The sequence below is a fragment of the Cervus elaphus genome, chromosome 29, assembly GCF_910594005.1.
Source record: "Cervus elaphus chromosome 29, mCerEla1.1, whole genome shotgun sequence".
NCBI classification, from domain to species: domain Eukaryota; kingdom Metazoa; phylum Chordata; class Mammalia; order Artiodactyla; family Cervidae; genus Cervus; species Cervus elaphus.
Window position 1 is genome coordinate 37,424,508 of NC_057843.1, and position 16,980 is coordinate 37,441,487.

The following is a 16,980-nucleotide window of genomic DNA, read 5'->3' on the forward strand; positions in this document are numbered from 1 at the left end:
GTATTTGTCTTTCTCTGTGTGACTTATTTCATAAAGCATAATACCCTTCATGTCCATCTGTGTTGTTGCAAATGGTGAAATTTATTCTTTTTTATGGCTCAGAAGTATTCTGTTTATTTTAGTATCTGTTACAGTAGTATTCTGTATATTTTATACACATACACACAAGCCACATCTGTTTTAATCCACTCATCTGTTGATGGACACTTAGGTTGCTGTCATATTTTGCAATTGTAAGTAATGCTACTGTGAACATTGGGATGCATGTATCTTTTTGAATCAGTGTTTTCATTTTCTTTGAATGTATATCCAGGAGTGGAATTGCTGGATCATATGGTTGTTCTGTTTTTAGTCTTTGGGGACTGTCGGTACTTGGGCCAGTTGACATTCCCACCAGCAGTAGGTAAGGGCTCCCTTTTCTCAGTATGCTTGCCAGTATTTGTTAGTTATGGTCTTTTTGATAATAGCCATTCTGACAGGTATCAGATGATATCTCATGGTGATTTTGATTTCCATTTCTCTGATGATTAGCAATGTTGAGCATCTTTTCATGTGCCTGTTGGTCATCTGTATGTGTTATTTGGAAAAATGTCTTATCAGGGCTTCCACCCATTTTTAAATTAGTATTGGTGTTTTGATACTGAGCTGTATGAGCTGTTTGTATATTTTGGAGAGTAATCTCTTATTATTCGCATTGTTTGCAAATATTTTTTCCCAGTGTAGGTTGTTTTTTTCACTTTATTGGTGGTTTTCTTTGTTGTGCAAAAGCTTTTGGTTTAGTAAGACCTCGTTTTTAAATGTTTGCTTTTGTTTGCTTTAGAAAAGGAAATATCACTACAGGAAAGGAAATATTTAAAAAACATTACTATGAATTATATCAGAGAGTGCTCTTCCTATGTTTTCTTCTGGTAGTTTTATGGTTTTCCATCTTATGTTTAGTTTTTTAGTCCATTTTGAGTTTACTTTTGTATATAGTATAAGAAAATAATCTAATTTCATTATTTTACTCCATTTGTTGAAGAGACTCCCTTTCTGCATTGCATATTCTTGCCTCATTTCTAACAGATTAATTAGCCATAGTTGGGAGGGGGGTTGTATTCTATTCTGTTGCATTGGTCTGTGTGTCTGCTTTTGTGCTAGTATTGCACTGTTTTCATTATTGTAGCTTTGTAGTAAAGTCAAGGAACCTGATACCTCCATCTGTCTTCTTTTTTCTCAAGATTGCTTTGTCTCTTCAGTGTCTTTTGTGTTTCCATACAAGTTTTCAAATTCATTGTTCTAGTTCTGTGAATAATACTATTGGTATTTTGATAGGGATTGCATTGACTCTCTGTATTTTCTTGGGTAGAATAGTTATTTTAACAATACTAATTCTTCCATTCACTGAACATAGAGTATCTTTCCATCTGTTTATCATTTTTAGTTTCTTTCATTAGTCTTATAATGTACACTGTACCAAGTACAGATCTTTTATTTCCTTAGATTTATTCCTAGATGTTTTTCCTAGGTATTGTATTTTTGGTTTGATGGTAAATGGGATTTTTTTAAAATTTCTCTTTCTGAGGGTTAATTGTTTGTGTATGGAAACTCAATAGATTCCTGTATATTAATTTTGTATTCTGCAACTTTACTGAATTCATTGATGAGCTTTAGTAGTTTTTTGGTGGTGTCTTTACAATTTTCTATGTATGGTATCATGTCATATGTTAACAGTGACAGTTTTACTTCTTCCTTTCCAATTTTGTTTTATTTTCTTTTTATTTTCTGGTTGCTGTGATAAGGATTTCCAATACTATGTTGAATAAAAGTTAGCCATTCCAAATTTTAGCACACTCAAAACTGAACTTTAGGGACTTCTCTGGTGATCCAGTAGCTAAGAATCTGTGCTCCCAGTGCAGGGGGTCCAGGGAACTAGATCCTGCCTGCAGAAAGTAAAAAGGATCCTGAATGCCATAGTGAAGATCAAAGATGCTGAGTGCCACAACTGAGACCGGGCACAGCCAAATAAATAAAGTATTGAAATTAAAAAAAAAAAAACACACACCACTTAGCTTTAGGTTTTTTTTTTCTTTTCTAAGCCTATCCTTGCCTTCTGAGCAAATGATTCCACTATCTGTGAAGTTGCTCTGACCAAAAAACTAGCTCTTTTCATTGATTCTTCGTTTTCACTTATTTCTCATTTTAAGTATATCAACAATTTCTGAGTTTTCTTCTTCTGAAGTATATTTAAATCTTGCACATTTCTCTTCACTGTCTCCCCTTAAGTACAAACTTTATTATTTCTTGACTAGAATACTGCTATAGTTTGCCAATTTGTTTTTCCTGCTTCTGCTTTTTTCTCTTAGAGTCCATTTTCTACCCAGCAGTCAGGGTAAACTTCAAAAAAAAATGTGCATTGAGATGTCAGTACCTTGCATCAAGCACTTCATTGGCACTTAGGCTATAGTTAGGAGTTTAGCTTACTCTTCTTTATATACCTGCCAAGCCATTTCTCACCTCAGGGCCTTTATACTTGCTCTTTCTTTTACCTAGAACACTCTTATCCCCAAAGTTTTCTTCGGCTTTTTGGTTTGCCTTTTTTGTTTCTTTGTTTTGATCATGGCTGGCGGCTCCTTGTCATTTCCTCGGAGAAATCATTCTTGACTGTCTTTCACAGAACTTACAGTATCTTATAGTTAGGACTTATGTGTATATATTTGTTTACTCACTTTTTGTGTCTCTTCTTACTAGCATGTAAACTCAGCAAGGAGGAATTTTGCCTGTAACTTTTGATGCCTACACCTAACTCAGTATCTATGAGAACTTAGTGTTGAAAAAAGGAATAAATGAGTCTGGTCAAGGAGTGAGGTTGAAGTTGAGCTTTATTTTTTACCTCACATACAGCTATTTGTCACAGCATCATTTTTTTTTCCATTGCTTTGATATACTATTTTGTAATATTAATATATTAAAGTATTTGGATCTACTTTTGAACTCTTCACTATACTCTTGGTATGTTTAACTCTTCATCTTCTGGCGTTAAAATTCTTTATTACTGTGACTTTTAAAATCCATTTTAATATCTGATCAGATGAGTCCTCTGTCAAATTATTTTTTCTTAGTTTTTCAGAAATGAAATTTTTATGTTCTTATTTTTACATAAGGTACTTTTTATATTTTTTTAATAGTATTGTGGAATCAACATTTGAGCCACTCATTTTTTGGTCACTTGGCATAAGAAATAAGTGAAAGGTGGAGAGATTAGCTAAGATGACAGAGTAGAAAGACCCCAAGCTCACCTCATCTCACAAGCACACCAAAATCATAACTATTTGCAGAATAGCCTTCAATGAAAAAGACCAGGACCTCCCAGAAAAGATCTTCTGTAACTAAAGACATAAAGAAGGGGAAACCACAATGAGATGGAGTTGAATGATTATTGTCAAAGATAGAGAAGTCTCCAAGGAGGGAGAGATTTGGCTTGGGTTTTGAAGAAACAAGCTCACCAGATGGTGAGGGGAAGAAAGAAGAGAGAAACTGGTGCAGAGGTGCAATACCAAGCAGCATATCTGAATGGAAAAATGCAAGAGAGCATAAATACCTGGAAGACAAAGACCACTGTCTTCTGAATCCCCAGCTCCCAAAGCAGAGCCTGGGACCCAGCAGTGCTCACTAAATGTTTGTGGAGTAAATGAGAGGCAGTACAGCCGGATAGAGTCCTGTAACACACGCTAAACCTTGCAAAACCCAGAGGGCAAGGTAAAACAACTGAAGATTTTTTAAATCAGAAGAAAAATATAATTCAGACATGAAAATTTTAAATATTTGTTTTTAGTTATGTGACCCAGTGGAGGTGTTAGCTAACCCTCTGGTAATCATTTTGCAAAATATTTGTGTATCAAATCATCTGGTAATCATTTTGCAAAATATATGTGTGTCAAATCAACACATCATACTCCTTAAACTTACACATTGGTTTATGTGAGTTATATCTCCATAAAGTAGGGGAAGTAAAATGTTCAGTTTTGAATTAAAAGTATATGAGAGAACAATAGGAATTTACTAGTTTGTGGGGAGTAAGAATGACGTTCTTCCCATTCTTGAAATGAACAATAGAGAAATTGGTAGCATTACTTATTTTCTATAAACACCATGATATCCACTTTCTACATCTTCCTAATTTCATTTAAGTCTTCAGCTCTTGTCAGGTCCCTACATGTCTTTTTTATGATCTGTTATTTCAAGTAGGTAGAGGCAAGAATCACTCTAACTTTCCCAGTTTTCTTCTTTGTGTCTTTGTCACATCTGAAAGTATTCTGAATTTACAGTATCCCACTTTAAATCCTCATCAACACTTGGCAGATATTTAGAGGCGTTAGCCAAGAAAAGGAAGCCAGAGTATCTGCCTGCCCACTTTGCAGACTTGTCACAGATTTAGTGTTTTCTAGGGAAAAATAGCATAACCAGTCTCTGAAAGATAGTGACCTAGGGAGCCCTCTGTTCTGCCTGTACTGAGAACTGACTGCTTCTGTGTGATAAGGAATAGCTATAAAGTTAGTAAAATGTTCAACAGGGCAGCCCTAACTTATGGAAAATGCATATCAGAGCTCTCAAGGTTGGTAAGGCACTTCTCAGAACTTTCCTATGTAAATAAAAACTTGCCATTTACCTTTGTGCCTTCCTTAAATTAGAAAGGGAAAATCAAGAAATGGAAATTTATTCTAAGCAAAATGATTGGTTTTCAGTGGTGGTCTTTGGTACTTCTTTGGGGGAGGGGTGTTATCGTCAATTTTTTTGATGCCCACTTCAGGTATGAGCAAAAATTCTGAGATGTTTTTTAACTTACAAAGTTATTTCTAATTATTCCCTTATTAAAGTTGCCCTCTTGAATTTTACTAATGAATGTCTTCTTGCTTAATCCTTGGCTTCTACTTAGTACTTTCTCCATCTCCTTGGAGGATTAAGTAGTTTGGATGACTTGATAATAAAACTTTTCTCTTTGTTGGTTATTGTGCTATTTCTTGTCTTAAAAATAACTTATCTTTTGAATCTTCCTCTTCTTTTGCTACGTTTTTCTTTATAATTATGGATGATCCCTAATGTTATGCTTCTAGATCATGTCTCCCTATATTTGTTCCTCTGTGGAGAGATTGTTTTTTATGACTTTATTGCTAAGACTTCTACATCTATGTCTTCAGCCTTTCCTTTTGTTTTAGTTTCCTATTTCTGTCCATAGAACTTTCACAGCTGGTTGTGTAACTGTTATGTGAAAATGTTAAAAACTAAGTGTGTTTCTAACCCAGGCTTCCCAGATTTCCTGTTTTTCTTTTCAACTCTCACTTCCCCCCGCCCCCCCCCCCAGTGGTGTCACCATTGTTTCAACCTGATTATATGCAAACTGTCAGCCTGTCCTTGCTGAATCCCAGTTGCTCAGTAAATATTTTGAATGAATGAATTTGAATACTATGAATGAATATTTTTCTTCTTAATTAGTATTGCTTCTCCACTCTTGCCTATCCATCTAAAACTATTCTTTCTGTAAAGTCCAGATTAAAGTCTTGACAGAAGAGTAATTGGATGGTATAGAGAAGTTGAATGAATAAGAAATGAAAAATTATCATTTGAATTACATAAGTAGGAGGTCATTTGGGAAGAGGGATTTCAGTGGAGTAGGTGTAGGCAAATGATAGTTTGAAGTGTGAAAAGTGAAACAGACCAAGAGTTTAGATGTGGTACTTCATGAGGGGAATGGTTTGTATTTAATAAAAACTGGGACATGTTTATATGCTAAAGGCAACTAGCAGGGACAGGCTGAAAATGCAGGAAATAATGAAATACAAATTCTGAAAACCTACTGCTGGATTAGTTTTTGATAAGCACTTTTTTCACTGCAACTTAAAATTCAGATAAATTTTGTTTGAATTCAGATAAGTTTTTTTTTTGAGAAACAGAAAGTTAATGGAACTCTTTCTTTAAAACTACCATTTTCTGTGTGAAATAGTAGTAAGCAAAGTCAGCTACTATGTGATAATGGATAGTGAGGTGAAGCTTTTGAATAATGGTGACATTTGAAGTTGCTGTTATGGAGAACCAAAAAGGGAGTTGCTTCCTTCAAAGAAGTCATCTTAGGTGAGTCCAGTGTAGGTTACAGTTAGACAGTAGACTAGAAAGGGGTGATTTTTTTTTTTTCTACTGTCCTTAGTAGTGAAGGTATAGAAATGAAGGACCTTTCAGCTGAGATGCAAGAGAGAGATAGGGTGCCTGAGACAGAAAGATATATTGGGCAAGGGAGGTGAGATAAAAAAAGAGGTGAGTCATGGGACTTCTGGCAGTCCAGTAGTTAAGACTCTGCACTTCCACTGCAAGGGGTACAGGTTCTATAACTGGGGAGCTAAGATCCCATATGCTGCAGTGTGCAGCTGAAACAAAAACATGAAAAAGAGAGGTTTAGTCATATATGATGGATCAGTGGACCCCAACTAGTTACCTACATGAGGCTGAACTATGTTAGAGTAAATAGAGCAAATAAAGAACTCAAAACAAGGAACTGGAGGGTTGGATAAAGAGAAGTTAAAAATGCACAGGGAATAAGAGTAACAATTGGGAGAACAGAAAGTAAAGAAGATCAATTAGGAAACAGATTTAACAGTCTGTGATAAATGTGTGTGTGGATGAAGATTTCCTTGTTCTGAAAACTGAAGTATCAGATATATTATATATACCTGAGATGAGAGAAGTCTCCAAATTTTTATGGTCTGGCTCCTCAAGCAGAAAAAGTTTCCAAGTTTCCATTATGCACCCCAATTGTATGCATATTTATTTATAAATTATGTATGGATTCTTCTGTACAGTTGTGCTGTATATATTGTAAAACATTATATAACATTAAACTACATAATTGAAATAAGAGATTAAGCATATTTTAATTTTTTAAAAAATACCAATATGAAGTTATTTTTTGTAGGATGTTTTGATATTTTGTTAGTTTTTAAACATCTTGTTTTAATCCTTGGCTCTAGGGCTGTTTGAAGGTTTGTTTTAAGTTGGGGTTCTTTTCATATTTGATTTCAAAGACTGTTGTAGTTCGGAGTGGATAGCCTATCCCTTCTCCAGGGGATCTTCTCGACCCAGGAATTGAACCAGGGTCTCCTGCATTGCAGGCAGATTCTTTACCAACTGAGTTATCAAGGAAGCTCATTTCAGAGTTCATAAAGATACACAAATACAGATGGAAAAAGTGCATGACAGGCTGAGCTAACTGCATAATGATGCTTATCTATCGAACATGCAAAAGGTTGTGTTCAAATCCACCAAAAAAAGTTCTACCTTCCCTAATTTCAGTCAGTTGCTCTTGAAAACCAGTACTAAACTGTTGTGCTGGTTAGTCTTCATTCAGTTCAGTTCAGTCGCTCAGTCGTGTCCGACTCTTTGTGACCCCATGAACCGTAGCACGCCAGGCCTCCCTGTCTATCACCAACTCCCGGAGTCCAACCAAACCCATGTCCGTCAAGTAGGTGATGCCATCTAACCATCTCATCCTGTCATCCCCTTCTCCTCCTGCCCTCAGTCTTTCCCAGCATCAGGGTCTTTTCCAATGAGTCAGCTCTCTGCATCAGGTGGCCAAAGTATTGGAGTTTCAGCTTCAACATCAGTCCATCCGATGAACACCCAGGACTGATATCCTTTAGGATGGATTGGTTGGATCTCCTTGCAGTCCAAGGGACTCTTCTCCAACACCAAGCGTCTTCTCCAAAATCACAGTTCAAAAGCATCAATTCTTCGGTGCACAGCTTTCTTTATAAGTCCAACTCTCACATCCATACATGACCACTGGAAAAACCATAGACTTGACTAGAAGGACCCTTGTTGACAAAGTAATGTCTCCGCTTTTTAATATGCTGTCTAGGTTGGTCATAACTTTCCTTCCAAGGAGTAAGCATCTTTTAATTTCCTGGCTGCAGTCACCATCTGCAGTGATTTTGGAGCCCAGGAAAATAAAGTCAGCCACTGTTTCCACTGTTTCCCCATCTATTTGCCATGAAGTGATGGGACCGGATGCCATGATCTTAGTTTTCTGAATGTTGAGCTTTAAGCCAGCTCTTTCACTCTCCTCTTTCACTTTCATCAAGAGGCTCTTTAGTTCTTCTTCACTTTCTGCCATAAGGGTGGTGTCATCTGCATATCTGAGGTTATTGATATTTCTCCTGGCAAACTTGATTCCAGCTTGTGCTTCCTCCAGACCAGTGTTTCTCATGATGTACTCTGCATATAAGTTAAATAAGCAGGGTGACACTATACAGCCTTGATGTACTCCTTTTCCCATTTGGAACTAGTCTGTTGTTCCATGTCCAGTTCTAACTGTTGCTTCCTGATCTGCATATATTCAGTTCAGTTCAGTTCAGTTCAGTCGCTCAGTCATGTCCGACTCTTTGCAACCCCATGAATCGCAGCAGGCCAGGCCTCCCTGTCCATCACCAACTCCAGGAGTCTACTCAAACCCATGTCCATCGAGTCAGTGATGCCATCCAACCATCTCATCCTCTGTCGTCCCCTTCTCTTCCTGCCCCCAATCCCTCCCAGCATCAGGGTCTTTTCCAATGAGTCAACTCTTCCCATGAGGTAGCCAAAGTATTGGAGTTTCAGCTTCAGCATCAGTCCTTCCAATGAACACCCAGGACTGATCTCCTTTAGGATGTACTGGTTGGATCTCCTTGCAGTCTAAGAGACTCTCAAGAGTCTTCTCCAACACCATAGTTAGCCCCCTTCAAATCTATCCTCTACCCTTGTGCACTATGCTGTGTGTCCTGGGAGGCTGATCTCTAAGGACTCCTTCAGTTTGTCTGCCTTGTTCTCTGGCTTCTAATTGGATTCAGTGAATTGGAGGCACTGACAGAGATAGGAATATTTATTCTAACGGCTTCTTTTTTGCTGTGTTGCAGGTTGTCAGTAACTGTGCATCATCGTGTGTGGCTCTCTCCTACAATGGCAGCTTCTTGGTTCCAGTAACTACTCCCTCCCCTATTGAGTCTAGAGTGATCAAATGCTCTCTGGCTGGTCCACAAATGCTTCTCCATCCCTTCCTAGTTTCCCTTAAGCTTAGTTGCACATTTGTAAATAGATTCTTCATTAAACATCACCTCCTTTTGAGTATTCGCTCTTCCTTGTCCAAACCCTGAGGGCTGTATTGCATTTAAAAATTTTTAAGTAAATGGGTTTAAAAGGTTGAAACTCTTCATATAGAATATTTTTAAGCAGATTAGATCATTCTGTTTCCAACTTTTAAGTATACAAAATTTTATAGGTGTCACTTTTACATTGTTTTAGTAACCTAAAGTCATGTAATAGTGGAAACGTTTCCAAATATCTATTTTTAGTAGAGGGTCAGTGTTAGTCCATATGTTAACATTAAGTAAAACTCAGCTCATTTCCATCTTAATGTTTACTTTAGTCATTTTAAACAAAATTGCACCTCTGAATTCTGAAATTTGGAATGCATCAACAGCACAGAAAAGACCCTTCATGCTTTGTGAGTGGGGAAAAAAAGGATAACTATAAAAGTCAATGAATCAACTATAATTGTTGCTTAGCTTTTACTTAACAGTAAAACTACTGCCAGACTGATTTCATAGAATAATTTTCCTAGTAGGAAGGAAAAAGCTTCAATTTTAGAAAAGGGGAGTTATTTTTTGTATAACTTGAAGGTTGATTAACTATCTGACAGTTCCTATTTGGAAGTGAGACTTATTTTCATCTTACTTTATTGCCTTTTATTCTCTGATGAATGAAAATGAAAACTACTAGTTAGCAAGAGATGTTTAATAAGGATTCTTTTACTGTGAACAACAGAAAAGACGACTGGAATTTTTCAACTTTATGTGTGTAAATTTAAAATATAGTTTGGCTTGTATCCTTTCTTTCTTTTTTTTTGGCTTGTATCCTTTCAAATACTATGTATATTTAGTATTTGAGGCTCTGAAGGCAATGGCCATTAACAAAACAAAGTCCTTATCCTCCTGGAGCTTTCATTGTGGTGAGGAGATGGATAATTACCAAGTAAATAGATAATTATATCATGTAGTATATGATGAGTAACATGAAGAAAAAGAAACTGGAGCAAGGGAATAGAGAATGACAGGGAATCTGTTACTGGTTGTGGTAACAGACAAGAAAGCCCTCTCAGATATGGTGACATTTTAATAGAGATTTGAATAAAGTAATAATGCCTAGCCATACAAATATCTAGGGGGAAAGTGCCCTTATAGGAGAGAGAACAAGTGCAAAGCGAATGTTGATGTGACTGAGAATCATAAGGAGACATTTGTGACCAGAACACAAAAAGCTAAAGGCAGAATCATGGAAGATAAGGTCTGCAGAGGTAAATGAAAGCCATATCACACTAGCTGTTGTAGACCATCGAAACTTAGCATTGTATTTTAAGTATAACTGGAAGGCTTTGGAGGAGGCAGAGCAGGGCATTGACTTAATCTAATTACCTTTTTAAAAGGATTACTTGGTTTGTTGCCTAAAGGATAGACTGTAGAGAAATCTGAGTAGAAGCCAGGAGACTGTCACAGAGAGACTGCAATAATCTAGGCAAGAGTGTGAACATGTACACAAACACCCACTACTGGATGCCATATGTATGTTTACATATGAATATACTTGTATATAATTCCTTTGGGTTAAAAAAATATGTTTTGTCCAGAAACAACTTTTTTACATTCAGCAGTATAATAAGGACATCTTTTATAGTGAGTACATACAGATTTACCTATTGCTTTTAATAGATGATGATATTGTGTGGTGTGATGTGCGTGCTCAGTCATGTCTGACTTTTTGCGACCCCATGGACTATAGTCTACCAGGCTCCTCTGTCCATGAAATTTTCCAGGCAAGAATACTGGAGGGGGTTGCCCTTTCCTTCTCCGGTGTGATGTTTGTGACTTTATTTGATCTCTTACTGAAAGATGTTTGTTTCCATGTTGTTCTTTTTGAATAACAAATGTAATTGTATGTGTGTATTATTGCTCACAGTCATGGATATATGTCTGTAGGCTAAATTCCTGGAAGCATGATTGGTCTAAGGATATGTGCACGTTAAATCTTAATGATTATTACCAAAGTGACTTCCGAGAAGGCTGTGAGAGTTTTACATACCCACTCACGTTGGATAAGAATTTTTTCCTTAGACTCTTTTATCTTTACATATTGATACAAGACAAACAGTTTTCTTTGTATTTGAATTATGAATGATAACTATCAAAGCTTATAAATTCTTATTTCTGATGAGTATAAAGGATATTAATTTCTCTTTGTTTTGAGAAAATAATGTTTAAAAAAGTAGTTTGAAACTTCATCTTCTGTACTTAAATGACTGAAGTTAAAGGATAAAATTTAGTTTCTGACTTGTTTACATAACAGTTTAAGCATATGACTTAATGTTTCCCTTATCTCTTCTTCGCCCCCATGCTCCATGCCCTGTGACTTCTGACATGTCTTCATGTTTTAGTATAATATTGTCCATTAATGTCCTCTTCCATTAGTATTGATGAGGAGATAAATAAAATTACAGAACTAGTCAGTCTGCCAGTGTGAACACACTACTAAAATGAACCCACATATACTCATTCAGTACCTGTTATTGCCAGTTTATTTTCCTTGGGCCCACATTTCTTACTCCCAGCCCAATTAACTATTATGCAGATGTATGCTGTTGTGCTTAAAAGATCACAGCCTGAAATAGTATGGATAGATTAGCTCAAGTTCTTTAGCAACACTGGAAAACCAGTTTAAAAGTCTATGCCCTGCCAAAAGCTGAATTAATTAAAATGTTATTTCCTCATAGTAAAGAAAACACGTAACAGTGCCACAGTTCAGTAGACCCTTGCAGTCATACTATTCATGGGACCTAGATGGCCTGAGAGTAAGACTGTTATAAAGTTATTCTAACTTAGAGTAATAAACCACTGTGGATATAGTCCAAGACGTACAGGAGTTTATTTCATGCCATAACATCTTGTTTTGGTGATCCTTCAGCTTATTTGTATTGAAGAAAGCTATGCCTGTAGGACAGTAGGGAAATAACAACTACAGGATCGACTTCTATTATAAATTTATATACATTCCTTTCCAGCATAATGAATGCTTACTTTTAAGACTGATTTGATTTTACCATTGTAGAAACAACCTGTACAAAGCTTTCAGAGGCTCTGGCATGTTTTGCAAAGGTACAACAGCAGTTATTTTCCCTAATGCTTTTCACAATTAGCTCATAAATTCAGAAGTCAGTTTTTGGTCTAGGCTTAAAAATTTATAAGATTAATTTAGTGTTTCTTTAGTGTAAATAAATAGTTTTTATTCAATTATGGGTAATTAAGCAAACTGCTGAGAAACTTTTTCATCATTATCTTTAAGCATTAGGTTAGTTTGTATTACTAAATATAGGGTAAGGGAGATATTTATGGTGAGGTTGAAGAAGAACGCTAAATTAAGTTCTTTATATAGTTTAGTCAGAAAGTTTCTAAGTTTATAATTATATATCATAATGCTTACCACTTAATATTTATATATTATAATGCTTCATTTGTTTATAATTTCTTCAACATGTTTATGTATCATAAATTTTCTCTCCCCAAATATTTTTTTATTATTATATACTTTCCCATACTGATGATAAGTAGTATGAAATCTATAAAGAGATGTAAAGATGTGCTACATTTAATTTTACAAATTTTTAAATTAAATCTTTAATTCTTAATTTACTGCTTCAGTTTTATATTTTTTAATGTAGGGAAGACACTATCACTTAGACTGATTTTATGACATGAGTAAGGAAAATTAGAAATTATGTAGCAAGGATAAAAATCTAAAACATAGCTAAGCACGGTTTAACTAAGTTTTATGTAGTTATTAGCAAAAAGGATTCTTCTTAAGATGCTGGTTGAGGGGGTTTATTGCTTACCCAGAAGATTTGACCTGTGAATGACTTATTCTTCTCCAAGGCACTTGAGAGAAAAGACAACGATAGCAGTTACATCTAGAGGCTATTATGGATTGGAGGATGAGAAGGGAACTGCATGTACTTCAACAAGGCGTCGGTCAACACCACGAAGTTTGGCAGGCTTGACAAGTGGAGTTTTTGAATCTGTAATGGTTCAAGTTTTGAGACAGGAAGAACAGCTGAGAGCAAAAGAAGAAAAAAGGTAAATGTTAAAAAAAAAAACACACAAAAAACAGTTAAGTTTCATGTTGTTTAAATTTTCAAGAACTACATTTCAGAGAGTAGCTGTGTAACTTTTGTGTGCCCATATCAAATTTCTGGGCCCTAAATATGAGTTAATACTGAAATATCAAAATGGAATTTGTTTCAAAGTACAGTTTTAAATATTAAACCAAATTATTTTAAAGCTATACAAAAATAATTTTTATGAAAGATTTCAGGTTGCTTTCTATACTTCTGGAAGTAGTCTGAATTGAATTATAAATTTTAAAGGAGAAGAATTTTGAATAGATTTGTAGAACTTTAGAATAGAAGCACAGACCTCTAACATTTAAAATTAGGAGAACCTCTGGAGATAATGTAGTTTGAAGTTCACTTATGCCAGTTCCTTCACTGGTATTAATTTCCTGGATAACTATGCTTACTCTGAACTCATCAGGAAAGAATGTTGTGCTCAATTAGTATTAACTTTTAGGGTCGGGGGTACAGAGATTGATGACCTATCTATAAGGTTTTTTAGCAAGAGAGTAGGGCCCAGAGAGGTAAGTGATTAGTCAGAAAAGACTGATAATTTTTATATTAAATCATATCTCAAACTATATTAAGAGCAATTGCTGATGTAATAGAGAACTACTAATGCTAGTCAAAGTCAATTTATAATATATTGTTACTCCTCTTGTAATAATAAATTTAGCTTGCTTTGTAAGATTAAAATTCAACCTGAGGCTTTCTGTACCACCATACTTTTTAATAATAGTGGTTAGTTGAGAACCCACAGTGTTCGCCGAAGAAAAAAAAAAAAAAACCCACTTCTTTTCCTTGTATAGAGACTCATAAAACTACTCCTGCTATAGAAAAGGGGGTTGTATGGATGGGGCTAAAGATTAATCTGATAATAGTATGTAATAGATTAGTGTAGAGAGAAATTGAAGAAAAGGAAGGCTTATAGGAAGAAGGCTGTAGGAGTCTAGTGCTCCACTGCTGATGACCAGAAATAGGAAGAAGGTCAGATTGTTCTGGAAACAATCAGCAAGACTTAGTACCTTCCTTGATATAGGGGGAACATAGGAAGAGACAAAGAGGAGTCTGGAGATAGTTGTAATAGTAGCAATAAGAAGAAAATAAAAAAGAATAGTTAACGTTTACTGTGCAGGACTATTTGCCAGGTTCAGCTCTAAGTACCTCATATGTATTCAGTATTTGTCCTGAGGCAGATAGACGAGTAACTTGCCTAAAGACAGGCAGTTTTTGAATGGTAAATTTAAGATTTGAACCAGAGCATTGTGGTTATAGAGTTTGTACTCCTGAGAAGTATACTGTCCCTGTGCCCTAAAAATGATGGAATCATCAAAGAAAATAAAAGAGCTTGAGTCCACGGTGTGGAGACAGATCCGTGAACTGCAGTCTTTAATAAGTTGTTTGAAGTGATGAGGGAAACATTTAAGCAAGTAAGTAGGAGTGGTTAGTAAGAATCTGGAAATATGAGAATCCTTTTCTCTTCTCCAGTTATATATATATATGTGTGTGTGTGTGTGTGTGTGTCCTGTGCTTAACATCAAATAAACATGGGTGAATTAAGACATAGGGAAAAAACCCTCCTTTAAATGTCTAGTAACTATGATAATTTAATATGAATTAAGCTTGCTCTTTGGGTAAAGCATGAACCTTTTCTAACTAGGGATATTTTAAGCATGGAACAAAGAATAAAATCAAAGGCCTTGGTACCCACTACTCAGCAGTATTTAAAACAGTTTTAAGTTTTGTTATTTATTATTCATAAGTTACTTTTGCATCTTTGCTAAAAATCAGTTGAACATATGTTTGTGAGTTTTTCTGGACTTTCTGTTCTTTTCCATCTATAGGTCCGTCCTTAAGTTATGTTGACTTGATGACTGTGGCTTTATAATAAGCTTTGAAATTTGGTAGTGTGAATATTCCAACTTTGTTTTTTGTTTTTTGTTTTTTTTTTCCCCCCCTAAAATTTTTAGGCTATACTGGGATCTTTGCATTTCTGTATAGTTTTAGAATCATACTGGAAATCCTACCAAAAAAAAAAAAAACCACCTGAGGGAATTTTGATTGAGATTGCATGGAAGTTTTGCTAATCTTTTTTTAATGTAGTGTCTAATCCAGGGAACTTTTTAATTTCAGAGTTTGTATTTTTTCAGCTCCAGAAGTTACATTTGTTTTTCTTAATATCTTCATTTCTTATTATGTTCCTTTTAATGTCCTTTTCTGCTAGCTCCATCATCTTTGTCTTTGCTAAGCCAATTGACCAATTTTTCTCCTTGTTATAAGTAACATTTTTCTGCTTCTTGACATGTCCAATAATTTTTTATTAGAAATTGTTATGTTGTGAATGTTACCTTGTTGAGTATTTAGATTTGTATTTACCTTTTTAAAAGAGGACTGAGCTTTGTTCTTCCAGGGAGTTAAGTTCCTTGTGGATAAGTTTGATGATCCTTTCATCTCTGGGTTTTAAGCTCTTACAGGATGGGTCTGGAATAACCTTCATTCCAGTTCAGCACTGCTGCTAACTAAAAAGCCTCTTGATGAAAATGAAAGAGGAGAGTGAAAGAGTTGGCTTAAAGCTTAACATGCAGAAAACTAAGATCATGGCATCTGGTCCCATCACCTCATGGGAAATAGATGGGGAGACAGTGAAAACAGTGTCAGACTTCATTTTTGGGGGCTCCAAAATCACTGTGGATGGTGACTGCAGCCATGAAATTAAAAGACGCTTACTCCTTGGAAGGAAAGTTATGACCAACCTAGGTAGCATATTAAAAAGCAGAGACATTACTTTGCCAACAAAGGTCCGTCTGGTCAAGGCTGTGGTTTTTCCAGTGGTCATGTATGGATGTGAGAGTTGGACTATGAAGAAAGCTGAGTGCCGAAAAATTGATGCTTTTGACCTGTGGTGTTGGAGAAGACTCTTGAGAGTCCCTTGGACTGCAAGGAGATCCCACCAGTCCATCCTAAAGGAGATCAGTCCTGGGTGTTCATTGGAAGGACTGATGCTGAAGCTGAAACTCCAGTACTTTGGCCCCTCATGTGAAGAGTTGACTCATTGGAAAAGACCCTGATGCTGGGAGGGATTGGGGGCAGGAGGAGAAGGGGTCGACAGAGGATGAGATGGCTGGATGGCATCACCGACTCGATGGGCATGAGTTTGAGTAAACTCCAGGAGTTGGTGATGGACAGGGAGGCCTGGCATGCTGCGATTAATGGGGTCGCAAAGAGTCGGACACGACCGAGCGACTGAACTGAACTGAACTGAACTGAACTAAGATCTAATGAGCTTTCCTGGTGGCTCAGCAGTAAAGAATCCTCCTTCTATTAAGGAGATATTGGAGACAAAGGTTTGGTTCCTGGGTCTGAAAGATCCCGTGGAGGAGGAAATGGCAATCCATTCCATTATTATTTCTGGAAAAATCCCATGGACAGAGGAGCCTGGCAGGCTACAGTCCATAGGGTTGCAAAGAGTTGGACTCGACGGAGCGACTAAGCACATACTAAGATCTGACCTCTCTGGAGTCTCCACCAAATGCCCCCAAGTGATGACAGAACTCTGCACTTCCTCTGGTCTTCCTACTATGTCTATGAACTCCTTGTTCTTACAATTTTCTAGTCATTCTTGTCCTACTTTGTACTCTTGTATAGAGTTCTGAAGCTCGTTTCTGCACAACTTTCTTGTTTTTAGAATTATATCACAACTTCTAGGTGCCTTACTCCCCTAATGCTGATTTTCATCTCCCACTCAACTCCACTGGACTATTTGG

At 36.3% G+C, this 16,980-nt stretch overlaps 1 protein-coding gene across 5 annotated transcripts in view; it reads left to right on the forward strand.

The window, feature by feature from the left end:
* Positions 1 to 16,980, forward strand: part of KIAA2026 (KIAA2026 ortholog) — a 104,836-nt gene that overhangs the window by 22,178 nt on the left and 65,678 nt on the right. For 3 of the 5 annotated variants that reach the window (XM_043890666.1, XM_043890667.1, XM_043890671.1), the window contains exon 2: positions 12,981 to 13,181. The exons of 1 other annotated variant lie outside the window; for it this stretch is intronic. In XM_043890666.1, the coding sequence (XP_043746601.1) occupies positions 12,981 to 13,181 (201 nt within the window). Of the gene's footprint in view, positions 1 to 10,392; positions 10,620 to 12,980; positions 13,182 to 16,980 lie in introns of those variants that run through there. One more of the 5 variants, XM_043890670.1, reaches the window with a different exon arrangement.